A 25597-nucleotide genomic window follows, 5' to 3' on the forward strand; every position below is an offset into this window, starting at 1 on the left:
CTTTTTTTTTGAGAGTTTTTTTTTTGCTATAGAGCACATGCACTCGCCAGACAGACAGAAAGAGACATAGAGACAGAAAGCGAGAAATCACCCCCCACCAGGGGGGATGGTCACGCCGCAATCCCTTCTCCTCCATTCTCCTCTCGGGATCTTGGACACGCACACACATGCGCCCGGCGTGAGTTTTAAGCCACCGGGTCTGGGACGTGAACTGCAGTCGGCTACGTGGGAGTCTGGCGACATAACCATTATGCTAACTGCTGGTTCCCTAGGTGACTTTTCTTTTAAGTTGCTATATTGCACGTGTGCTTGCCAGAGAGGAAAATTGAGAAATCAAGCCTCGCCTCCTCCACACACCACAATCCCTTCTCCTCCATTCTCCTCTCATGGCTTTTGGGTATGCACACACATGCGCCTTGGCATGCTTTTCAAGCCTCCAAGTTCAGGAGTTGAACCGCACTGTTGACCGTGTGGAATTCAGTCACTCTAAACACCACGCCACCTGGCTGGCCCAATATGTAGTCTTTTTGTGTCTGGCTTCTTTCCTAAATGTAATGTTTTCAAGAGCTGTAGCAGGTATCAGCGCTTCATTTCTTTTTCAGTCACATAGTATTCCACTATATGGGTCTCGAGTATTTGTCTTCCATCCTTCTGAGTATCTACCTAGAGGTAGGACTGTTGGCTCACGTGGTAACTATGTTCAGTTCTTTGAGAGACAGCCTGTTTTTCAAAAGGGCTGCACCACTTTGCATTCCCACCAGTACTGCATAAGGGTTTTAATTTCTGTTTCTACTAACCCTTGCTACTGTCTGTCTTTTTTATTTTAGCCATACTACTGAGTGGGAAGTGGTATCTCAATGTGGATCCCATCTGTGTTTTTAAAACGACTAATAATGTTAAACAGCTTTAATACTATTTTTTGTTTTCTTGATTTTTTAAAAAATTTTTGCCTTAGGGCACGTGTGTGCTTGTGGGGCTGGAAAGGGACAGAGACAGACAGAGAGAGAGAGAGAAAGTGAGAAATCACATGGATTTGTTGTTGCTTTTCTTTCTTTTTTTTTTTTTGGAGAGGTTTTTTTGTTTTTTGTTTTTGCATTATAGGGCGTGTGCGCTCGCCAGAGAGAGAGAGACAGAGAGACAGAAAGCGAGAAATCACCCCCCGGGGGGATGGTCATGCCGCAATCCCTTCTCCTCCATTCTCCTCTCGGGATCTTGGGCACGCACGCACACGCGCCCGGCGTGAGTTTTAAGCCACCGGGTCTGGGATGAGAACTGCGGTCGACTATGTGGGAGTTCAGCGACATAGCCATTATACTAACTGCTGGTCTCTTGTTTTTCTTTTTTAAAGAAACCGGACATTTGGAGAGTTTATGAGTGCAATTTCCAGATTTTAAAATGTTAATACTAATTTAAGTTAAATATCATGAGGATCTAACGAAACAATTTTTTATTCAGAGACTTCAACATTCTAAAACCAGAATATGCTTGTTCAGAGTCCCGGGCTCGCTTCAGGCAGAAATGAGGACTCTGACACATTGGAAAGATTCCAAGCTAAAAAGGCTTTCAAAGTCCATATAACTGCATTTTTTTCTTAATTTGGATTTATTTATTTATTTAGCTGCCAGAGAGTAGTATGTGTACTCACCAGAGAGAGAGAGAGAGAGAGAGAGAGAGAGAGAGAAGGAAGAAAGCACTCCTCTCCCAATGGGCTTCGGTCACACTAAATCTCCTCCGTGTTTCCATCCCGTCAGTATTTGGGGCATGTACACATGCACACCCAGTGTATTTTTCTTTCTTTCTTTCTTTTTTTTTTTTTTTTTTTTTTTTTTTTTTAGAGAGAGACTTTTGCTATAGGACACGAGAGAAAGACAGAGACAGAAAGTGAGAAATCACCCCCCAGCGTGGGATAGCCATGCTCCAGTCCTTTCTCCTCTAGTCTCCTCTTGGGATTTTGGGTGCGCATGCACATGCACCTGGCGTGAGTTTCAAGCCACTGGGTCTGGTACTTGGTCAGTCATATGGGAGTCCCTGATGTAACCATTATGCCACCTGCTGGTCCCCACCCGGTGTATTTTTTTAAGCTGTGGGGACTAGGATTCAAACTGTTATTACTCATGTGGGATCTGGCTCCTTTATCCACTAGGCTATGACAAATGCCTCTCCCCTTCAAGGTTTTTTGTCATAGGGTGCATGTGCTCTTTGGAGAGAGACAAAGCAAGACAGTGAGAGGGAAAGTGAGAAATCACTCTCCAGGAGGGATGACCACACTGCAATCCCTTCTCTACTCTCTCAGGATCTGGAGCACACTTGCATTTGTGCTCAGCATAGTTTTCAAGCCTCCAGGTCCAGGACTTGAACCACAGTCAACCATGTGGGAGTCCAGCACCTTAACCACTAAGCCACCTGCTGGCCCCTGGTCCTTCTTTTGTAATGGCAATTTTTTCCAAGTTATTTGTTTCTTGAGAGAGAGGGGTGGGGGACACCCCCAACATGGTATTCATACCACTATCCACTCCAGCTTCAGCCAGATTGGATCACAGACCACACACACACATGCCCAGCACATATAGGGAGGCCCTGGGTGCATGAATACATGTGTGCTCAAAATCCCAAGAGGACAACGAAGAGATGAGATTGGTGTGTGGCCATCCCCCTTGGGAGGACCTTCTCTCTCTATCATGAGCACACATGCCCTATGGCAAGGTATTTTTGTTTGTTTGTTTGTTTGTTTTTTAATTGGAAAGTCTCAATTGCTTCTTGATGAGTTTTCACAAATTGAACACACTTCTGAAACTGTCACCCAGACCAAGATATACGTGTGGCCAGCCCCCAAGAAGTCCCCTTAGGTCCCCTTCCAGGTGTCCTCTTTGTCCCAGTTATGCCCTTGATCCTGACTTCCATGTATGTATGCATGTGACAGCATTCTGCTCATTTGCCTTGCTGTGAAGTATTCCATTTAAAAAAGACATCACGTTGGGGCCAGTGGGTGCTGTGGTGGTGAAGGTGCTAGACTTCCACATGGTTGACTATGGTTTGGATCCTGGACCCGACGGACTTCTCACTTTCTCTCTCTCATTCTCTGTCTCTTTTGTAATTTATTATATGTCCTATAACAAATAAAAATAATGAATTAAATTAAATAATTACAATAAATAATAATAATGAATAAAATAATAATATAATGAATAAAATTAAATAATTATAAAAAATAATAATAATGAATAAAATTAAATATTTATAAAAAAATACAACATGTTTATTTACATACTACATCATGAAGGCAAACTTTAGCTGATTCCAGTTGGGCCTATCCAGATGTCTTTTCGGACCTATGGGCTCAAATATTTCTCCTGGGCATACACCTAGGAGGACTCATTTTCTGTGGTGACCCTAACCCTATGCACGTCCATTCACAGTGTATAAGCTATAAATCCATTCTCTTCCCACATGATTTTTTTTTAATCGTCACAGGGTGCTTGTACTTGCCAGAGAGGGACCGAGACAGAGAGAGACAAAGGAAGAGAGAGAAAGAGCGTGCCAACAGGGTGTGACCACACTGAGATCTCCTCTCCTCTGTTCTTTCATCCTATCAGGATTTGAGGTGTGTACACACATGTGACCAGCAGGTTTTTCAAGCCACCAGGGCTAGGATTGATGCACAGTCAGCCATGGGATCTGCTCCCTTAACTACAAGGCCCTGGGAGGGCCTAGCAGGATCTCTAACAGACACTAAAATCCCAGTCGCAGTGGCACAGTAGGGACACAGGCTGTGGTGCTGAAGCCACGTGAGACAGACCTGGGTCTTCCTGTACATGCCAGGCACACATATATGCTCATAACCCCAGCTGAGGCTGGGGGTAGATTGTGGTGTGTTGGAGGTGCCTCTCTGTCTATCCTGGCCTGTCTCTCTTAGGAGAAATGAATACATAAAATTTTAAAAAATTCTAAAGTACAAAAAAAGATAGACGGTATAAAATAAGTCCCCCACCTGGAGACCCCTGCCCCTACCCCCACATACAACCACAATTACTCCCTGGGGTGTCTTTTGGGGGAGGGACTCTGTGTAGATGGAAACATTATATATTTATAAACATCTTAGTTTATATGGATTGAAGCAAAGGCACATTCTTTTCTGCCTTTTCTCCCCCTAGTGAGAGAGGGTGGTGGTCTGGTACTTAAGAGCCCAGGCGGTAGACCCAGGCCCTCAAGGTCATCATTCCCCGCTTTCACCTTCTGGTTGCGTGAATTTGAGGATTCGGCTCTATTCATGTATCTATCTCCACTCTCTAATGTGGGGGGGGGGGGGGGGGGAAGTGTGAAGATCATGAGTTAATACACATAAAGGGCTCAGAACAGTGCCTGGCACACAGCGAGCTCTGTGAAACGGACTTAGCTGTCTTGGAGAACATCCATCTTCATTCATCAAGCACTCACTCTTCATCAATGGCTGCATTGTATCCCTCTATGTGAATACACCATGATTTCCTTAACCCTCGGGGTGGATGGACATTTAAATTGGCTTAGAAACGACGACGTCTATTACAAAGAGTGATTCAAAGCTCTTCACCCATGCATGCCCTGCTCAGCTCCCAGGATGCACTGTGCTGTCCCCAGCTCCCTGGCCTTTGCTCCCTCTGTCCCTCTTCCAGAAACATTCTTACCTGCTCTCTGACCATTCGGCTGACTCCTGGGCAACCTCCAGGTCCAGCTCCAAAGTCCCCCGTCAGGGACGGTGTCCATGTCTGCCAGCATGGGCCATTTCCAGAGCCCATCTTGCTCTTGTCACTTTGCTGTCCCCGTTTCTGTCTTTCCCCTGCAGGCCACACAGGAGACTCCCTAGGTCCCCGTGGCCCTGGCACTGTGGAGGTGCTCACCAACCTTTACTGACTGACAGATACGGGAGAGTCCATTTCTCTCATTTGTCATAACCCTTATCCCACACAAGGCCAGGATTACAGAAACTCATTTCCTGGCGCTCAAGCTCTCCGCTGCCTCTGGCACTCCCGAGGGCTGTTACTGAACTTGTCGGAGCACACGACCCAGCTGCTTCCAGCTCCGGTCCAGTCGCCCTGGGATGCTCACGCGCAAACCCATGCGTTACCTGGTGTAGTGCGCATAGTAGTGCTCGGAGGAAGATGTGACTACGATCTTTAGAAACCAGGAAGCTCAAGCTCAGAGAGAGGGGTAGCTTGTCTCGAGACACATAGCCCATAAGGGCAAGTGTTCGAATCCAGGCCCAGCTCAGGGCCCTCGGTGCTTGACTCTTGGTCACTTGTCCCTGTGTCCTTGGAGCCTCAAGGCCTAGGTCTAGACCACTGCCCAACCTTTGTGATAACTCCCACCCCAAGGACTTCTGCCCCCCATACACACACTTCTAATCTCTGCCATCTGACTGGTGAGCTGAGATGCCCAGATGGCCAAATCTCTCTCCAATTCTGGCCACCATTGGGGTATGGGAACCTGTCTGGCCTGCCTGGAAGAGGAGCTGTCCCATCTCTTTCAGATTCATAGTCTCTGATAAATCACCTACCAAAAGCCTGTGTCAGCTGATTGGGGCCTTACCCTTGGGACTCTTCTAGAAATATCTAGAAAAGGATGACCCTTGGAAATATCTAGAAAAGAATGACTCTCTGGCCCAGGAGGGAGGCTACCAAGAGATCATCTGAGCCAAGCTGCCACCTTGTCAGCCAGAAGCCCTCCGACCCCCATCACCGGCAGGAGTCCCATGTCCCAGGTGCTCGCTGCAGCTTGCAGTGTGCTTGTCCAAACCAACTGCACTGGCTGATCTGGGGATACAGGAACTCACAGTGTGCGGAATCCAACAGCACACGTCCCTGACTGTTACGTGTGCCACTTCCTGGAATCCAGCTGAAAGCCCATTTTACAGAGAGGAAAAGTGCAGAGCATGGAGAAAGAGTCAAGGAGGAAGGCTCTGAATTCAGGTCTTGGGGACCATTCTTGGTTTCATTGGTCTTCTTCGTCCCAAAAGTTTCAAAAGGGATTTACTCTTGTCCCTTGGTAAGGGACAGCATCAGCTGCTTCTCAGAGCCCACCTGTCCAGACTGGCCAGAGGGGTGGCCAACACTCACCAGGGAATGAGTTTGCCGCACTTCCGCCGGGGGCTTTTGCTCACCAGGAAGCCAACTGTAGGGTCAGACACAGCGTCCCAGGCCCGGCCCAGGAAGAGAATGGACGAGGCGTGGAAGGGTTCCAGCTGGAATGGAGAGAGGGCAGGAAGGTCAGCAGGAGACTGGTGTCCCTGTTCTGGCTCCCTAGACGCTGGGGACAGTTGGCGGCATTTGCAGGCTATCTGCCTGTGGGCCAAGCACTCCTGCTCTGTCACTCTTGCCCCCTCACTTGTGGCCCAGCTCTATTCGCACCCGCTGTTCCCTCTGCCTAGAACGCAGTGTCATGGGTCTCCACAGGGCTCCTTCCCTCCCTCCTTCCAGATCTCTGCTCATATGTTCCCACCTTGAAAAGACTGTCCTCGACTAGCCTACGTGACAGCCCTTTGCAAAGGGGGGCCCAGGAACCCCTGGGAGTTCTTAAGATCTCTTTAGGGGGTCCGTGAGGACAAAGCACTTTTATGACATTAAGTCATTATTCACCTTTATCTTTTCATTCTTTCATGAATGCAAAGTGGAGTTTTCCAGAGACTACCAGGCCATGATGTTGCAACCACTTGAATAGAGGAGATAAGAGAATTGAAAAATCTGCAATATCTGGAACAACACCACTCTGTCTATAACAATTTTCATTAAAAAAATAGTGTGTTATGGGGCCAGCAGATGGCACAGTGGTTAAGGTACTGGCCTCCCAAATGGCCCAATGCAGTTCGAGTCCCGGACCGGGTAGCTTTAAAAATCATGCTAGGCACGTGTGCATGTGTGCCCAAAATCCCAGGAGGAGAATGAAGAAAGGACTGTGGCATGACCATTCCCCCTGGGGGTGGTTTTTCATTTTCCTTCTCTCTGTATCTCTCTGGTGAATGCATGCACTCTATGGCAAAAAAAAAAAAAAAAAAAAAGTTATCTACATTAATATGTCATGAGTTTATTGTTATTTTAAATGAATTAACAAGTAAATATTGAAAGATTCTCTGTTTTAATTTCTAAGATGGTAAATATTAATATATATATAGCCCTCATAAAGAAAAATTCTTCTTCAATCTATTTTTTAGAATTATTTAATTTTATTTTATTTATTCATTTATTTATTTCAATTTGACCAAAAAGAGACACACAGAGAGAAGGAAAGAGAGAAAGCAAGCCACCAGGTCCATGACTCAGACCTTGGTCTGCCATGTGGGAGTGTCCAGAGCCCTAACTACTACAACACCTGCTGGTCCCCAATGTTTTTTTTTTTTAAGAGTTTTTTCTTTTTTCTTTTTTCTTTTCTTTTTTTTTACTAAGGATGTGAGTGTTTGCCAGGAAAAGTGAGAGGGAAAGTGAGAAATCACCCCCCAGGGGGATGGCCACACCACAGTCCCTTCTCTTTCATTCTTCTCTTGAGATCTTGGGCCTGGCATGAGTTTCAAGCCACCGGATTTGGGACTTGAACTATGGTTTGGCTACGTGGGAGTCCAGCAACATAACTGCTATGCCATCTGCCATCCCCAGGATCTTCAATCTTAAGAACATCAAGGGTTCCTAAGGCCACAAAGTTTGAGAACAGCTGCCAGCCTCCAACCTCTTTCTTTATTCCTCACCTGGTTTTGCCTTTTTCCATAGACTTCATCACCTCAGAACACATTATAGTTAAAAAAAAAAAAAATTATACCATAGTGCAACAGTTAGGCACTGCACAGAGGAAGCCAGATCCCACATAGCTGACCAGGGTTCAAGTCCTGGTTCTGGCAGCTTGAAAAACATGCCGGACATGCCCAAGATTCTGATGGAATGGAGAGTTAGAGAAAAAAGGATTGCAGGGTGACAAGGCCCTGTTGGAAAGGGCTTTCTGTCTCTGCCTCCTTCCATCCCCAGTGCATGCACACACACCCTCTGGCATTACAATGAAATTTTTAGGAGTGTGGTAGTTAAGGTGCTGGACTCCCACATGACTGACTCCCACAGGTTCAAGTCTTGGACCCAGCGCCTTGCTTTCTTTCTCACTTTCTCTCTCTGTCTCTCTCTGGTGAGAGTGTGTGTCCTGTAACAAATCAAAATAGTAATAATAAACAAAATTAAACAAATAAGTCTTTAAAAAACTTTTTTAATTGGGGGAAAAAATGATCTGTCATCCTTGACAGAACGTCAGCTCCGTGAGGGGAGGAACTAAAGCTTTTTCGTTCATTGCTGTATCCTCAGCACCTGCACCAGAGTCTAACACATAGTAGCTGCTTAATAACTATTTATAGGTTGAATTATCAACCCATTGCTTGCCAGGATGGGATGCTGTCGCAGCCTCTCTGAGGCATCCAACAGATCCTCGAGGAGAGTGTCACTGTCCCCTTGGGACGGATGAAGAAATGAGGCACAGGGAAGGGTGGGCTTTACTCAGGGTCACCTGGTAGGATCAAGGTAGCTGCAGCTGGCCCTTTGCACCAGCCAAGGGTGGGCACAGGTAGGGCGGGCCCAGTAGGGAGGGGAGACCTCAGCCTGGCAGGGAGAGAGGCCTGAGCACTAGCTGGTGTGTGGCTGGGAGGCGATACTGACCTAAGGAGCAGAGCAGAGCCATGAGATGCAGCCCCAGGCACCCAGATAGTCGCAGCAAGTGGGCCCAGGAGTGTGGGAGAGAGGAACAGAACCCAGAGGGAGGGGCTTCCAAGAAGGCCCTGGAGCCGTAGCCCCTGCCAGGTGGGATCAGTGGGGAAAATTTCTCCCCAAATGAGCCTTGCTTTCCAAGCATTTATAGCAGATCCAGGATCAGGAGGAAAATCCTGACTCAAGAAGGGAAAGAAGAAGCACAATTTCTTGAGGGGACCTGGGTCCCCACACTGGACTCTGAGACTGGGCTTGGGTCTGGGACCAGTTAGGGAAGGAGCGTAGTTGCCCTCAGGCCTCACCCTGCACCCAGGACTGCCCCTCTGCCTTTCCCTGTGGGGGTGGGGATGGGCACCCAGTCAAGCGTTATTTAGCTCTGTCTCTCTCCATGTCTCCCTCTGGGTTCTCCATCCCCCAAGCCCGCATCCCCTGTAAATGTATAGAGCACTTACCATGAACACACCGCTGCTAAGCGCCTTCTCTAAATCCCCCATTAACCCCTGGGGACAACCCTATGATGAAGGGCCGATGTCCATTTTACAGATGGGGAAACGGAGGCTCAAAAACAGGAAGTGACTGGTCCAAGATTGTGCAGCCGATCAGAGAGCTGGTTACTATTTAGGGCCCTCTATCATGGTCTGAAATCAGAGGGTGCTTCTTGGAGAATCCGAGCTTTCCCTATGGGCACCAGTTCTGCCAATTTGCTCAGGCGGGTGTGGAATCCTGATCTTATCCTCCCTCATTATCTTGCAGTCCTAGAGAGTGGGATGAAGGGGGGGACATCTAAAGGACTTGGTCATACAGCTGGCTAGAGGGCCACACCTCTGGCCCTCAGACCACCACGCTTTAATAATAAGAGTAACAGGGGCCAGCAGATGGCATAGCGGTTACGTTGCTGGACTCCCACATGGCCAACCACAGTTCAAGTCCCAGACTTGAAAATCATGCTGGGCATGTGTGTGTGCGTGCCCAAGGTCCCAGGAGGAGAATGGAGGAGAAGGGATTGCGGCGTGGCCATCCCCGCAGAGAGGTGATTTCTCACTTTCCCTCTCATTGTCTCTGTCTCTCTCTCTCTCTCTCCAGCAGGTGCATGCACCCTAAGGCAAAAACCTCTAATAAATAAATAAATAATAACAATAAGAGTAACAGTAAGCATATGAATAACAACTGGCTTTTGTGGAGCACCTGGTGCCTGAGCACTTTACTTTATATGAAGCTCTGTCAATCCTCACGACACAGGCCATGAGGCAGGGTATTCTACGTAAGATCAAAATTATTACAATGCCCAAAGCATAAAGAACAATACGATGACCACCTGTGTACCTACCACTCTGCCTAAGAAATATGTCTTCAAGACAGGGAAGCCAGGCCCTGCCCCACCCCTAGACTTTGCGAACATGTTATGTTACATGGCAAAATTGTATCATAGATATGAATAAGTTAAGGGACTTAGGGTGGGGAGTCAGGGACCAGCTAGTGGTGTAATGGTTACATTGCTGAACTCCCATGCAGTTGACTGCAGTTCGAGTCCCTGAACCTGGCGGCTTAAGACTCACACTCAGCACATGTGTGTGTGGGCCCAAAATCACAAGAGGAGAATGAAGGAGAAGGGACTGCAGTGTGGCCATCTCCCTTGAGGGGTGATTTCTCACTTTCTGTTTCTGTCACTCTGGTGAGTGCTCACGCCCTACAGCAAAATTCTCTCAAATAAATAAATAAATAAATAAATAAATAAATAAATAAAAAAAGATGGGGAGATGATCCTGGATTATTCAGATGTATCAAAAGGGTCAGGGTGTGACAACAGAAGAGATCAGAGAGCAAGAGCAGGAGATGAACCAGCCAGGTGGCATGGTGGTTAAGGCACTGGATCCCACATGGCCAACTGTTTGGTTCGAGTCTTGGACCTTGAGGCTTAAAAACCACGCTGGGTGTATGTGTGTGTGTGTATGCCCAAAGTCCTGAGAGGAGAATGGAGAAAGGACTGTGGTGTGGCCATAGGGTAGTGATTTCTCACTTTGCCTCTGTCTCTATCTATCTCTTTGTCTCTATCTGGTTTGTTTGCAAAACAAACAAGTAATCACACAAAAACAAACAAAAAAGGAGGACGAGGAATGCAGGCGGTTTTCCCCTGAAACCTTCATAAAAATGCAGCCCTGCCGACATCCTGACCTTCAAAAATATAAGTTAACCCCTTTGGTAATGTAGAACTCCTGATTTCCAGAAATGCACCGTAACACATTCATTTGGTTTTAGGCCACTATGTTTGGGGTGGTGATAGGAAACTAGGTCAGCCCTGCTGTGTCCCTCTCCCTGGAGGTAAGTGGGACTTTTCATCATTCCATGCTTTGCTCTGTACTTTCAGGTAGATTCTATTAGGCCGGCTTCGTAGATGAGGAAATTGAGGGACACAGAGATTAGTAATTTGCCGGAGCGTGCCTGGCTGTTCATGGAGTGGCTGAGCGGAACTAGCCTGTCTGGTCAAGAGGCCTCGCTCCTGTGGACCACCTCCCATGACCTCTTCCAGGGGACGGGAAGGGAGTGTGGGTTCTGAAGGCCAACAGCGGGTATTTGTCAGCTGGCTCTGTTGAGCCTGGGTGATCTTCCCACTGTTTTTGTTTTTGTTTTTAAAGTTTGAAAATGGGAATTCATCCTACCATGCATGAAGCCAACAAGCTTTCTAACTGTAACAATGGTGCGCAACTATGTTTGGCCCTTCAGGGTGGTCACGGGACATTGACTTCCTCCCTGTCACTGGGCCCTCCCACACCCTGGCCTTCCTGAGACAAGAAGAGACCCTGCTGGCTCCTGGGTCCAGGTCCCCAGCTCACCTGTACCACGTCCAGAAGGAAGATCTGGAGGAAGAAGCCGATGGCATTGCCCGTGAGCTGGTACGGGGCGCCTCCCAGGGCATAGCAGACCTTCCGAGCAGTGGGCAGTGACGTCTTCTCCTGGTATCAAGACAGAGCCTGAGGCTGGGGCCTCTGCAGCCTCTGGGCACTCAACACCAACACTTTGCAGATGGGAAACTGGCCCAGTGCGACAAGTACCAGAACCTGCCCTAGGCTCACTCACAGGGAGAGAGGTGAGAGAATGCGGGGGTGGGGTGGGGACTCACCCACCCACGGAAGGCCATCGCGGTGGGTCTGAGGGCAGAGGGAGTCCTGAGCCTTTATCGCCTGGATACGTCCTTTCCCATTCTGCCCTGGGCTTTGCAGTCTCCATGCCCTTGCTCAATCCCTCACTGTCCAACGAGCCTTTCGCATGCCTCTCTCCACCAAATCGCACCTTTGAAGCCTGCACCTCCTTTAACAAACCCTCCTAGATTCTCCCAACCCTGGGGGCAGGGAGGAGGTCTCCCACAGCCACACTAGCCCCAAATCCCCAGGGCTAGGAATGGTCGTCTCCTTTGACCAAGAGCATAATGGTGTTTCTCCAGGTAGGCTGTGGCCCCAGAGTCCTGACTCCTCCACCCCTTATGGCTCCGTGACCTTGGGCAACTTTGCCTCTCTGTACCTGTTCCCCGCTTTGTGAAATAGGGATGCTGAGGGAGTCCACCTGACCAGGTGTGAAGCAGGTAAACACGTGCACAGCGCTCAGAACACGGCCTGTCGCTTTTCCTTCAAGTGTTTCAAGTATTATTAGCCCATTTGCCAGATTAGAAAATCATGGCTCAGAGAGAAAGGACATGTCCAGGGTCACAGTCACCGTGCAAGAGGACTGAGATGGAAACCCAGGTCTGGCCACCAGGTGCGGTTGGGCTGCTCAGAGCTGCTCCCATGGGGTTCTTCTCCAGGAGGCGGTGGGAGAGGGCAATGCCAAAAGCAATGGGGATGCCGGGGGCCAGGCTCTTTCTGGCTTCCTGTTGGATTCCAGCCCATGGCCCTGGGCCAGTCTCGAGGTGGCCTTTGCCCAACTAACCAGGATGGCTCTGTTTATCCTGCCTGATACAAACAGCCCCCAGCCGCAACCTCCACAGGAGGTCAAGCCCAGGGACCTGCACAGATCCTCGTGTGCTGATGTCTTCCCATGTACACATGTCACAGGCACACGGAACTCACACATGGCAAATGCAGGTCCGGGAGGTATGTGTGCACATGTGGACACATGCACACACAGGTAAGCAAACTGGCACGTGTCTGTACACACATGACAATCACATACATAAAACTGCCACACACAAACACACACAGACATGCCCATCACCATGCCCACAGACACCCAAGGTGTTCATGTGCACACTCACCGATGCCCTTGCCCACATCTGGGCCTAAGAGGCACAAGAAGCAATGGCACCTGCCCAAAAGAGAACAGCAGCAGGGTTTTAGGGTTGGTAGGAGGTCCTGAGGGCAGGGGTCAGTGCTGGGCACTGTGACGGGCTCAGAAAAGACAGACCCAGCCTCCAACCTCAGGGGTCTGGGAGGGCAAGGTGCGTGGATGGGACATGGTCCAGCTCTCCGAGGGGGGCGAGCTTGCAGGTGTGAGCGGAGGAGGGAGAAGGACCCTCAGACTCAAAGAAGGGAAGATAATGATTGACTAAAACCAGGGGGCAGTCACTCGTAGTGAGTGCCTACTAGGTGCTAGGCATCTTCCCACAGTATCTTGCTCCCTCTCTGTATGAAGATGCTATCGATCTCCCGTTTGGAGGAAACTGTCTCAGAGAAGTTACTTGCTCAAAACCCAGCACCTGAGGCAGTGGAGGATCCGGGATGAGAGGAGTCAGCTCTGAAGCCTGAGTTCTCAGTCTCCGTGCTGTCCACACCTTCCCAGCAAGGGCGAGGGCCCAACATGGACAGAACAGGTAGAATCAGCCCCTGGTGGTGTGCTCACTGCCCAGACTGGAGCGCTGGCTGCTCGCTGCACTGTCAGAGTGGTGGTCATGGCCACGCGTGCTTACTGTCCCGAGAGGGCTGCCGGGAGCCTGGCTGTGAATCCTGGCTCCAGCACAGTGTGGCCTGGGCCTGCCACTTACCCTGAGCCTCAGTTTCCTCAGCTGTGAAAGGAGATAATGGGGACATCTACCCAACTCGTTGGGTGTCCTGAGGTGGAAATCCATGAAGCAGCACTTCGCAATGTCAGCTGGGGTTTCTGTCTTTATTCTACTGATGGGGACACGAGGGCACAGGGAGGGTAAGTGACTCGTCAGGGTCATACAAGAGCTGGTAATTCTGAGTGGGCCCTGGGCATTGCCTGAGGTGGGCAGACATTGCCCAGAGCCTAAAGAAGTCACCCAGGGGTCGGGAATGTCCTCCACTGTGCTTAGAGTTTGGATGCTCCAAGCCCCGCGGCACCTGAGTGACAGCCCAGCCTGCAGCGCTCAGCCTGGTGTGGCCACGACATGGCTTCTGCCAAGGGTCTCAAGTCCTAGCCCGTCATGGGACAGGAGAGACCCCAGGATGAAGTGGAACCCCAGCTGAAGGGTGGTGTGCTGGGTAGCCTCAGGCAAGACTCCCCTCCAAGCCTCCTCTCCCTTTCCCTTTACAGTAGCAGGAGACACCGTAGGGCTGTGACTCCTCTCAGAGCCCCTAGGGCAGTAAAATGAATTGTATGTAAGAAAACTCCACAGAACAAGGTGCTTAGGGCACCTACCAAAGGCAAAGAATTACTATTATTTTAAGAGAGATTTTTGCTATAGGGTGCATGCGCTCTCCAGAGAGATAGAGAGAAACAGAAAGCGAGCAATCACACCCCCGGTGGTGGTGGTGGTGGGGGGAGTCATGCCGCAATCCCTTCTCTCAGTATTTTGGGCAAGCATGCACACATGCCCAGCATGATTTTTAAGTCACAGGGTCCAGGACTTGAACCATGGTTGACTACGTGGGAGTCCAGCAATGCAACCATTATGCCATCTGCTAGTCCCAAGGAGTTATTATTTAATGCAAGACTGCAATGAACATTGTCATATCAGGCCCCCTGTGCATATGTAACAAAACACGACACACCCCATACACACTGCATGCCTCTGGCTCAGCCTTGGCTCTATATGAGAATCACCTAGTTGGGGGGGGGGCTTCCTTTTTTTTAAAAAAATTATTCATTCTTTTTCTCTACCAATAACAGAGACAGACACAGAGAGAAAGACAGAGATAAGGAGATAGCATCTCCGACAGGATCCTGCTGCTGTGATCCACCCAACCCCACACACGTGCACCTGGTGTCCTCAGGAAGTTCTCTGGACATGGACCTAGAACCTCCCTGTGGGTCAGCCTTGCACAGTGTCATGTTCCACTGCTGTACCTCCATCTGGCTCCCTCTTTTCTCCCTCCCTCCTTTTCTAGGGACATTTTCAAACCTGTCTCCCAAATAATGAGACTAGTACCATAAACACCAAGTACCCACCCCCAGCTCTGCCCATTCTGTATCATTTACCCTCGTGGGTTTTTCCAGGTAATTGACACATGATGTCATCTTACCCACGGATGCTCCAGTGTTCTCCTACCGATGATCTGCCGATATCAAACTTCTCAAAATCGATCATTCCTTAATGCCATCTAAACTCCCCTCGTACTCACACTTCCTGATGGTCACATCTGTTTAGTTAGTAGCTGGTTTGTTCAGATTCGTCTAAACACCAGGGCTGCACATACGTCAGACATGGACTTACATTTCTTTTGTTCCTTAAAGATTTTCCCTCCCATTTTTTCTTCCTTCCTTCCTACTTCCCTTTGTCCTGCTTTCCTTCTTCCTCTCTTGTACTGCTTAGTGGGAGAAAACGGGTCATCTGTCTAGAAGATGTCTTCATCGTGGGGTTGTTTAACATGTTCCTCTGTCCCCTGCATCTCCTGTAAACTAGTGGTTAGAGTGAAGGCTCTCTCAGATTCGGGTTTGACGCTTTTAGGAATCTGTAGGGCAATGTCCTTCTTTTGGCCTCAGACCTTGAGGGGCATAGGGTTTGGTTGTCCTAGCCAGCGTCAGCCTCCATCATAAACTTCTCAGGGAGCTTTTGGAAAATACAGATGCCTATTTGGGGCTAGCAGGTAGCGTAGTTGTTATATTGTTGGACTCCCACACGGCTGACCACAGTTCGAGTACTGGACCCACTGAAGTGAAGTTCATGCCATATGTGCCCAAGATCCTGGGAGGAGAATGGAGAAGAGATTGCGCCATGGCCAACCCCTTTGAGGGTGCTTTCTCACTTTCCTTCTCACTGTCTCTGTCTCTCTCTCTCTCCAGTGAACTCACATCCTCTAAGGCAAAAGCCTCTTGAAACAAACAGGGACCAGCAGTTAGCATAGTGGCTATGTCGCTGGACTCCTATGTAGTCCACTGCGGTTCGAGTCCCGGACCTGGTGGCTTAAACTCACGTCAGGCACGTGTGTGCCCAGGATCCTGAGAGGAGAATGGAGGAGAAGGGATTGCGGCATGGCCATCCCCCCTGGGGGATGATTTCTCTCTTTCTGTCTTTCTATCTTTCTCTGTCTTTCTGGCGAGCGCACGCGTCCTATAGCAAAAAACACTAAAAAAACCCCCCATATATATAGAGATACCTCCTGGACACGGGGCTTACATGTCAGGATTGTTTTCTTTTCTTTCTTTTTTTTTTTTTTTTTTTTGTTCTGGGCGGCTGCTGTAGGGCACGTGCGCTCACCAGAAAGACAGAGACAGACAGACAAATAGACAGAAAGCAAGAAATCATCCCCCAGGGGGGATGGCCATGCCGCAATCTCTTCTCCCCCTGTCGCCTCTTGGGATCTTGGGCACGCACGCACATGTGCCCAGTGTGAGTTTAAACCATGGAGCCTGGGACTCGAACCATGGTCAACTACATGGGAGTCCTGTGACATAGCCATTACGCCAACTACTGGTCCTTGTTTTCTTTTTTTTAAGAGAGATTTTTGCTATAGGGCGCATGCACTCACTGGAGAGACAGAGAGACAGAAAGCGAGAAATCACCCCCAGGGGGGATGGCCATGCCGCAATCCCTTCTCCTCCATTCTCCTCTAGGGATCTTGAGCACACACACATATATGCCCAGCGTGAGTTCAAGTCGCTGGATCTGGGACTCAAACCATAGTTGACCATGTGGAAGTCCAGTGACGTAACCATTATGCCACCTGCTGGTCCCACATGTCAGAATTTTATAAGCGCTTTCTGGGTAGTTCCAAGGTGCAGCCATGGATGAGAACCACCCGAGACAGAGATTTGGGTGAGATCTGCTTTAAGCCCTTTCCACCAGGGACTGGTTTTGTGACTGGGGAAAGCACATCCGTTCCTGGGCCTCAGTTTACCTGTCTTTGAAATGGGGATGATAACTGCACATATTGCACAGAGCTCCTGTGAATTCTGTAAGCGTTTGCTGAATGCCGGTTTCTACGCAGCACTTGGCATGCATGACCTTCTTTGCCCCTGCATGCTCAGTCATGGCATTTTCTCTCCACTGGGCAGATGGAGATTGCAGGGCTCAAAGAGATGGGGTGACTCACCCAGACTCCCACAGTTAGAGTGGAAGCTGAACACAGGTCCACCTGCCATCTGGCATGGGTAGGAGGGCTAACGCAGTGCTGGCCCACAAAGTTGCCCCCTTCCAGGGCCAGGGAACCAGGTCTTTGCCTTCTCTTCTTGATTAACTCTGACTCAGATCAGGTGCTTGCTTCACTCTCAGGACAGGGCCCAAGGGACACTCCATGTCCCTTTAAACTCATTTCAACACCTCTAAGTCATCAGAGCCACGGTGATTTCTTTATTCTTTCTTTTATTTATTTATTTATTTTTAGAGAGATTTTTGCTATAGGGTGTGTGTGATCACCAAAAAGACAGAGAGATAGGAAGCAAGATATCACTCCTCAGGGGGGATGATCATGCCTTCTCCTCCATTCTCCTCTTGGGATGTGGGGCACGCACACATGTGCGCCCAGTGTGAGTTTTAACTGCTGGGTCTGGGACTCAAACCGCAGTCGACTATGTGAGTTCAGTGATATAAACATTATGCCATCTGCTAGTCCCCAGGGTAATTTCTAAGCTATTTTTCAAGTCACAAGGTGGTTGTCCTAAGGGAATATATACAAATGACCGAAACAAAGACTGAAAATTGATACATTTGATTTTTGTGCAAAATGACAAAATGAATCCCTACATCTACTGAGGGCATCAGGAGCGAGATCTTAGACACCTGGCCACAGGGTCTGGGCTCCATCAGCGGTCCCATTCCCAGTCCTGTTGCTAGAGGTAGTGGCAGAATGTTTGCCTAAGTAACTTTAAAATGTGCCCAATCTTTTTGAATGATTGTCCATGGTACCTTCCAGCTTTGACCATGTGAATGGATACTACCAAAAAACAAACAAACAACCCAAAACAAACAAACAAACAAACAAACAAGCAAACAAAAAATGGCCAGAGGAGGGCCAGCCAATAGAGTGGAGGTTAAGGCACTGGATCCCACATGGCTGACTGCACAGTTTGAGTCCAGACCCAGCTGCTTGAAAAATACATCGGATAGATACACGATGCACTCACGTTGGGAAAATTCACTTGGTGTGCTATAATGTTACACGGTCATTGAATGTAAAAAAGTATTTTAAAAAGAAAAGAAAAACACATGGAGTGTGTGTGTGTGCATGCCCAAAATCCCCAGAGGAGGAAAGGCTTCCTGGAGTCCTTTCTCACTGTGTCTCTCTGGTGAGCTGCTTTCGTCCTCACAGCAACCCCATTTTACAGATGAGGACACTGAGGTTTGGAGAGGTTAAGTCATTTGCCCAGCGTCACACAGCAAATCAGAGGTAGCATCAGGATTTGAACCACTTCTGCAGGGTTTAGGGCCTGCCTTATGAAGGGGGTGGGGGGCTCACTCCCTGGGTTGAACAACCTCCGCAAGCACTTGTTCTCCCTGGGCCCATGTCTCTCACATAAGGAGGAAGGTAGGCAGGAAATCAGGCCCCTGGCTGCTGCCTCCTCAGATGCAATCCCGAAAACTCCCCAAAGTTTTCCCGGAAGTTACACAAGGGAAGAAGAGGCACTTGTATTGCAAGCGTTTTCCTGAGAGAGGAGAGGGAGTGAGGGGCACAAGAGAGTTCAGAAACTGTCCCAGCACCTGCCTCCTTCTCCCGGCAGGTCCTGGATTTGCATACCCATGGCCCTTTGTCAGCCTGCAGAAGTGGATGGTTTTAGTACAAGTTCCTGCCTGGCTGGTTCCTTTGAACGACCCTCCAGAGAGCCCTCTACCCTGAGGCTCCCTCGCTTCCATCACGCTATCCTGTCCGCTATCCGGAGAGGCACCTCCAGGGCCGGAACGCCAAGCGTCAGCCCGGCTCCTTATCAGCTCGCTCTAGACCTCGCTTTGCGGGTCTGTGAAGGCGTCAGAGCGTCCCTTTGCAATCTCCCTCGGCGCTGTAGCGCGGGAATCCTGGGGCCTCCTGACTCCCTTCCCAGAAGCGCTCCGCAGAGCTCGGCGCCCATCCTTGGGCTTACCTGGCTCTCAGAGCTGCGCGGTTCGAGGTCCCTCGGTGCCATGGCCTCAGGCGCAGGGTTGAGGGTCAAGCCGGAGTGCCAGCGCTCTGCGCTTTCCTGGCAGGGCCACCTGTGGAGGTGGTGGCAGGGCGTGGAGCAGGAGGGCGCTGGGGGCCGGGAGTCTGGCCCAGGGAGGGGCCTCGCTCTCCAACCGGTTCGAGGTCACCAATGGTAGGCAGAGCATGACGATTGGAAAGAAGCGGGGCTCCTTTGGCTCTCCCCCCCCTCCACCTTTAACATCTGCAGATCAGGGTGCCGGAAGGGGTTGGGACGAGGGTGACAGCCACGCAGAGGCGGAGGAGACGGGCTCATGCACAGGGAGGGTGTTGGGAGGGCGTGTGTTTCTGTATGCAAACGTGTGTGTGTGTGTGCCCACGTGTGTAGGTTCTGACGGGACGCACTCCCTCAGTTTACCTGTGTGGTTTTCGGTTGCTGTCGGATGGACTCGGCAGGTGTCCAGGAACTCAGATTCACCCCCAGGCCTCTAAGAGGTGGACAGTGTCCTGGATAGAAATCCAGGTGGTGGCTCTGTGGCCTGGAAGGGACACATTAATAGCTCCCCTCCCTGAGCCCTTCTTTCCCCAGTTGCCACAAGTGTGTGGTCACACCCGAGGAGTCAGGGAGAAGCCAGTGCCCACTACCCACCTCCCATGAGGGTCCAGTCAGTCAGTGCCCAGGCTGCCTGGCCCGTCTGAGCCAGGTGTCTCCAGAGGACCATTGCACTCCTTACTGGGGCCTGGCCTGTCGCCTCGGAACTCACCTTGCACCAAGCTCCCCCCAGACTTTCCTGCTCTGGCCCTCCTGGGGCTCCCGGTTATTCTGACAGGAGGCCAGCTCTCCAGTCCCTCCTATCCCAGGACTTTTCCCTGGACTGTGCCCTTTTCCCTCTGCCTGACTGCTCTTCCCTCAGATGTCCCCACAGCTTCAGCTGCTCTGCGATTAGACCTCTGCGTAACTGCTACCTCCTCAGGGAAGCCCTCCCTGACCTCCCTCTCATTCTTCCCCACCTCCCCTGTTTTGTTTTTCTCTGTGACTCTGAGCATCTTCCTATTAAATCTATCACTGACTGACTCAGCAGCCTGTCTGTGCTCTTCCATAAGAATGTCCCCCACAGGGACTAGGAGTCCTGTCCCTTGCTCTGCGTTGTATTCCCACTGGGTCTGTGCATAGTAAGTGCTCAGTAGATGTGTGATGTGGGTGAGCAAATAACAGTGGACCCCGGTGCTACACAGGGGGGACGTCCCACAGCGAGGAGGTGAGAAGAGAGTGGGACTCTTGCCCCCAGGATGGGAGCCAGAGAGGAGGCCAGAAGCCAGGGACATCCCTTCCTACCATTGCTGATACGACCCCAGAGGCTGCCGGGAGAAGGCAGGTGAGTGCCCCAGATGGAGGGGAGGGGCAGGTGGTATCAGGACCCAGATCGGGGACCTGGGGCCCAGCCATGGCCAGGGGTGTGGAAGCAGCCCAGCAGGGCCAGCTCCAGAGCCATCTCAAGGAGGGTCTGTCCAGCTGGAGCCCCCTGAGCAAACAGCCCCTTCGGTCTTAGGCCTCTCCTATGTGAAGAGATGAGGACCTGGAATTTCCAGGTGCGCCCAGCCTGGGTGTGTGTGCTGTCTTGTCCTCTCTGGCCCGGCTCCATTACACAGGAGTGAGGGCCCTTTCTCTGAGTCCTCACAGCTCCCGGAGTTCCTCTGACCCCAGCCTGGAAGCCCTGGTGCTTTATGAGAGGGGCTGACCCAGTGTCTCTCCTAAGGCCAGCATGCTCAGGTGAACATGGCCCCGAGGGAGGCCCCTCTGGAGACTGCTGCTTGGGTCTCCAGGCCACCTCCAAGCTGCTCCCCTGGACCCCGGGCCATGAGCGGGTCCCAAAATGAGCTGGAGGAAGCTGTGGCTGGCTTCAGGCCCTCACCTTTCCTTTCTATCACAGCAGGGGAGCTCACAGGCTCACAGGGACATGTCATCCCAGCCACATGCTCCCCTTCCTCCGTGATCTGTACAGTCGGCCCAGGAGAGAGGCCTTGTTGTCCCCGTGGATGGGGGAGATGGAGACAGTTGCGGTAGGTCACACAGGGCTAGTGTGGGCTGGAGCCCAGTCTCCTTATTCCTGCACCCGGCAAGGATTTACAGAACTCACAGTCTAAATGGGGAACAAGCAGTAAATGGTAGCGACCATGCGAGGAGATGGGTGAACCCAGGAAGCCATGAGGGACCTCCCTCAGTGCTCTGTGGTCCTAGTAGGCTTCCAGGAGGAGGTGATGTTGACCTGAAGGTGGAGTAGGAACTAGTCAGAAGAGGAGTGTCCCAGACCACGGGTGTTGAGGTGAGGGAGAGCCTGAGCAGGGGAGAAAACCACGTTTGGCTGAGCAAGAAGGGAGGGGGGAAGGGGTGGGAGATGAAGCAGGAGGGGAAAGGCTGGACCGGTCCCTGCGCAGAACCGTGTAAGCCACAGCAGGGAATCAGAACTCCTATATTTGAAACCCTTTGCAGGCATGCCATGTGGGACGTGGGGTTGGAAAGTCACTTATCCATGGGAGAGTGGAGGCGGGAGGGAGGGGTGGAGGCCTGCAGACCCGTGTGGCAGCTGCTCTGAGGGCAGATAGGGTGGGCCCGTGTCGGGGTGGGGGTAGTGGCGACAGAGGCAGAGGAGGGCTGAAAGGACATTTAGGGGTGCTTCTGGCCTTCTGCTGCATCTAGTGGGAGACTTGCGTGCACGTATTTGTGAATTTGCTGATGTTCTCATTTGGGGCCAGGAAACCAGAAGCTCCCAGGTGTAACCCACCACTTCCTGCCCAGACGGAGCCTCACAAGGTTTGGGGACAGTCCAAAGCATTGTGAGCAGCTGACCGCAGTTTCCCTGAAAGCTCAGACCACGAGGCCTCTACCAATGGTGACCCAAGTGGAGCAAAGGTTTAGAGGCACAAAAGCTGGACCCATTCCTAGACATCCGGCCGGCCCCTGAGTCAGAGCAGGGCTACTTGAGAATGGCCTCAGAGCAATTTCTCTTCTTCTTTGTGTCAGACGTCCTGTCGCCTTCTCCAGGCCATCTCCTGCCACTACCCCGCTGTTGGCCCAAGGCCCCCACTCAGATGATCCTGGGTAAGGCCTAGGCCTGATGTACATGAACACATGTGTGCCTTTGTTGTCACTCATGCGCTCTGCACTCTGCGGAGGCAGCCACTGTCCCTCTCACAACGCCGTGTGGTGGCTAGGGTTCCAGGCCACGTGATCTTTTCTATAAGGGTGCCTGCTGCTCTAGCATAGGGGTCCAGGGCGGTCCGAGCTGGTTGTCCAGGAGGAGGAGGAAATTCAGATAGGGACCACGAGTCTCCTGAGTTCTGAACATTCAATCAATTTTACCAACCAGCCAACAGTGCTGCTGGGGCCAAAGGAAACATCTGCCTCCCTGACTTGGACCTCTGCCCCAAGTGGAGTCACAGAGCACCTGTCCAGGTGTACAAGGGTCCACAGCGCGACCCCGGGTGACCTCACTGCCCATGCGCATCTCGCCACCCTGGACACCCGTATGCACACCTTCACTACACATGTACACTTCGCACACATGAACTCGCATACATTCGCACCCACTCACAGACTTATCGTGTCCCAATAGGCTGTGCTTTCTATGTGCCTCTAAACTTTTATCCATGCTTCCCTGTGCCTTGAACCCCTGACTTCAGCAGTGCTCGCCGCCAGCCACCAGGGGCATGTGTTCAGAGAGAATCTAGCCTGGAGAATTCAGACACTGGTGGAGTTCAAGAGAGGAACTATGGGGCAGGGGAGAGGCTGGACCCAGAGGTCTGCATTCTGGCACCCCTCCTCTCTGTCTTGCTGGGCCTCTAGAGGAAACCTTGAGCCTCTCTGGTCTCAATTCCCTCCTGTTCTGGTGCCTGACCAGCTGGTGGCTCCTCCTGCCCACCGTCCCAGGAGTTCTCTAGTCATCAGCCTGCAGCTTCCCCTTCTACCCTCTGTTGTTGATCTCTTTGTTGAGCTCTGTTTCCCCAAGTGGTCCTACTGTGTGACTCTTGGGGGTCACAGCTGCGTACCAGGTACCATCCTCGGCACGTGAAAACCTCCTTAGAACTTTACAACCCACTGGAATGTTCAAGCTGCTATTATGAATCCCATTATACAGATGAGGAAGCTGAGGCAGAGAACAGCTAGCAACACATCCATCATGGCACAGCTAGATCCAAACGCTGGCTGTCTGTCTCCGGAGTCTATGCTAACTGCTGATCCATATTTGCCTCTTGGGAAGGACTAGGGTGCCACCAGGGACGCGGTGTAGCGGTGCGATTATGCCTGAGGACTGTAGAGCCTCGGCGGGCTGGATCTAACCCCCAGATCTGCCCCTGGGTGGTTGCATGCCCCCTGGCAGGTCACGATTGTTCAAGAGCCTGCTTCTTCACCTGTAAAACAGGATCAACTCACTTATCTTCAGGGTCAGTATCAGGATAAAAAGAGGTGAGGCACACGATGCAAACCAGAGTCTGGCGTGTGCCCAGTGTCAAACAGCAGCTGACATTGCTGTTGTCAGCTAGAACCACCGACTTAGCCACACAGTCCCTCACTTCGCAGGTGCATGCAGATCTGCTGAATGAACAGGTGAATGCCTGATAGTTCTTGGTAACAATAACCACTAATTATTGAGCACCTACTATGTGCCAGGCACTGTGGTGGGTACCCGGGTCCTCTTGGAGAACTCCCAGGGCTTTCCCTTGACCTCTTTTCCTATAATCCTTTATCTCTTTCCTCCTGGAGAGCTTAGAGCTACTCCCGACAGAAACGAGGGCCCCACACCCCAGCTGTAATCCTCTCTCTGCATCCTTGATGCCAAGAGCATTCTTTTGTAGCGACGGCCTCCCTGGATGTCCACCATGTTTTTACAACTTCCAGGTTGAATTTGGTGAGGCTGTAGATATGTCACCTCATAACAGAGAGACCCTAAGCAACAAGGGCGGAAATGCCCTCTTGCCTACAAGTCCAATGTGCAGTGGCAGGTCTGTTCTGCCAAGTTAGGGTGCACTCACTCCACCCCCAGGGGCTTGGCCTCTTCTGCAGTAACCCAAGATGGCTCCCCACCCCACATTTAGCCGGAGGGAAGGCAGGAAGGGGAGTGGGAGGGCAGAACCAGACACACTTTTGCTTACATTCTGTTAGCCGCTTTGTACCACGGTTATATCCAGCTGTAAGAGATGCTGGGAAATGTAGTCTTCATTTCGAATAAAATAACAAGTTTCAGGCCAGCAGGTAGAGTAGCAGCTGGGGTGCTGGGCTCCCACATGGCTGAGTTCGCAGTTCTAGTCTCAGATCTGGCGGCTTGAAAATCACGCTGGACAATTGTGTGAGCATACCCCAAATCCCAGGAGGAGAATGGAGAAGGGATTGCAGCACAGCCATTCCCTCCCCCCAGGGGAGGGTGATTTCTCTCCTTCCTTCTCACTGTTTCTCTATCTCTCTCTCCGGCAAGTGCATATGCCCTATGGCAAAAACCTTAAAATCAATCAATCGAACAATCAATTACAAGGTTCTACTAAGATGAGAAAAAAAGAGAAGGATGTAGGGACAACCAGGAGCTTCTCCCAGAGGAGAGACCACCTCAGAGGGGATCCGGCAGTTCTGTCCATAGTCCTGCTCAGGGTCTCTGTGACTGGCTGTTGAGACCACACGGGAGAGCTTCCCCCCTCCCCCCCCCAGCCACACTTGCTTAGCATTGCTTGCCAGCCTCATCTCAGGCCCTGAGACTGAGTCCCTTCCACCGAGTACCCTGTGTGCCTACCCCTCAGCACCACGCCACTTCATGCCTTCCATGTGCCTGAGCCTTTGAGGCTGGTATTACTGTCCTGAAGGCTCCCTCCCCACCACCTCTACCTGAGACCACACAGGCACATGCTCTGAGAATGCCTGAATATTTCTGTGTTACACTGAATGTAGTCACGATCCCTTAAAGTGTTGTAGGCTTAATGACCAATGATTGTTGATTGACAGCTGTAAGATAACTAGTCTGTCCTCCCTCCCAGAAGGATCCTTTGTGAGGGCAGAGACACACAGCAAGTTCTTTCCACTCCGACACTTGCTGTTCCCTCTGCAGAGAACGCTTTTCCCCAGAGCTTGGCATAGTGTCTTTTGTTTTGTGCTCTCATTTCTAATTTGCTATAGGGCACATGTGTTCACAGGAGAAGGGGGGGAGGGGACTGAGAAACCACTCCCTGGGGAGATGGCCATGCTGCCATCCCTTCTCCTCCAGTCTCTTCTTGGAATTTTGGGCATGCATGCACACGCACCCATTGTGATTTTCAGTTCGCCAGGTCTGGGACGCAAACCATGGTCACCTATGCGGGAGTCTAGCACCTTAACTATCATGCCATTTGCTGGCCCCAATTTTTATTTTTTAAGTGTTTTCTTAAAAAAAAAAAATTTCTTCCCAGAGAGAGAGAGAGAGAGAATTTCCATCA

At 50.8% G+C, this 25597-nt stretch overlaps 1 protein-coding gene across 4 annotated transcripts in view; it reads right to left on the reverse strand.

Annotated features, from left to right (window-relative positions):
* Window positions 1-20014, reverse strand: part of LOC102488354 (sodium-dependent lysophosphatidylcholine symporter 1-B-like) — a 56857-nt gene extending 36843 nt beyond the window's left edge. The window contains exons 1-5 of one of the 4 annotated variants that reach the window (XM_027765975.1): window positions 19906-20014; window positions 19560-19680; window positions 19107-19215; window positions 11534-11653; window positions 6090-6214 (exon numbers count right to left, since the gene is read on the reverse strand). In XM_027765975.1, coding sequence (XP_027621776.1) covers window positions 6090-6214; window positions 11534-11653; window positions 19107-19148 — 287 coding nt within the window. In that variant the 5' untranslated portion in view covers window positions 19149-19215; window positions 19560-19680; window positions 19906-20014. The remainder of the gene's footprint in view (window positions 1-6089; window positions 6215-11533; window positions 11654-19106; window positions 19216-19559; window positions 19681-19905) is intronic. The other 3 variants (XM_006162502.3, XM_006162501.3, XM_027765974.1) reach the window with 3 other exon arrangements.
* Between the last annotated feature and the right edge of the window lie 5583 nt (window positions 20015-25597).

The sequence above is a fragment of the Tupaia chinensis genome, unplaced genomic scaffold, assembly GCF_000334495.1.
Source record: "Tupaia chinensis unplaced genomic scaffold, TupChi_1.0 Scaffold140086_1, whole genome shotgun sequence".
NCBI classification, from domain to species: domain Eukaryota; kingdom Metazoa; phylum Chordata; class Mammalia; order Scandentia; family Tupaiidae; genus Tupaia; species Tupaia belangeri.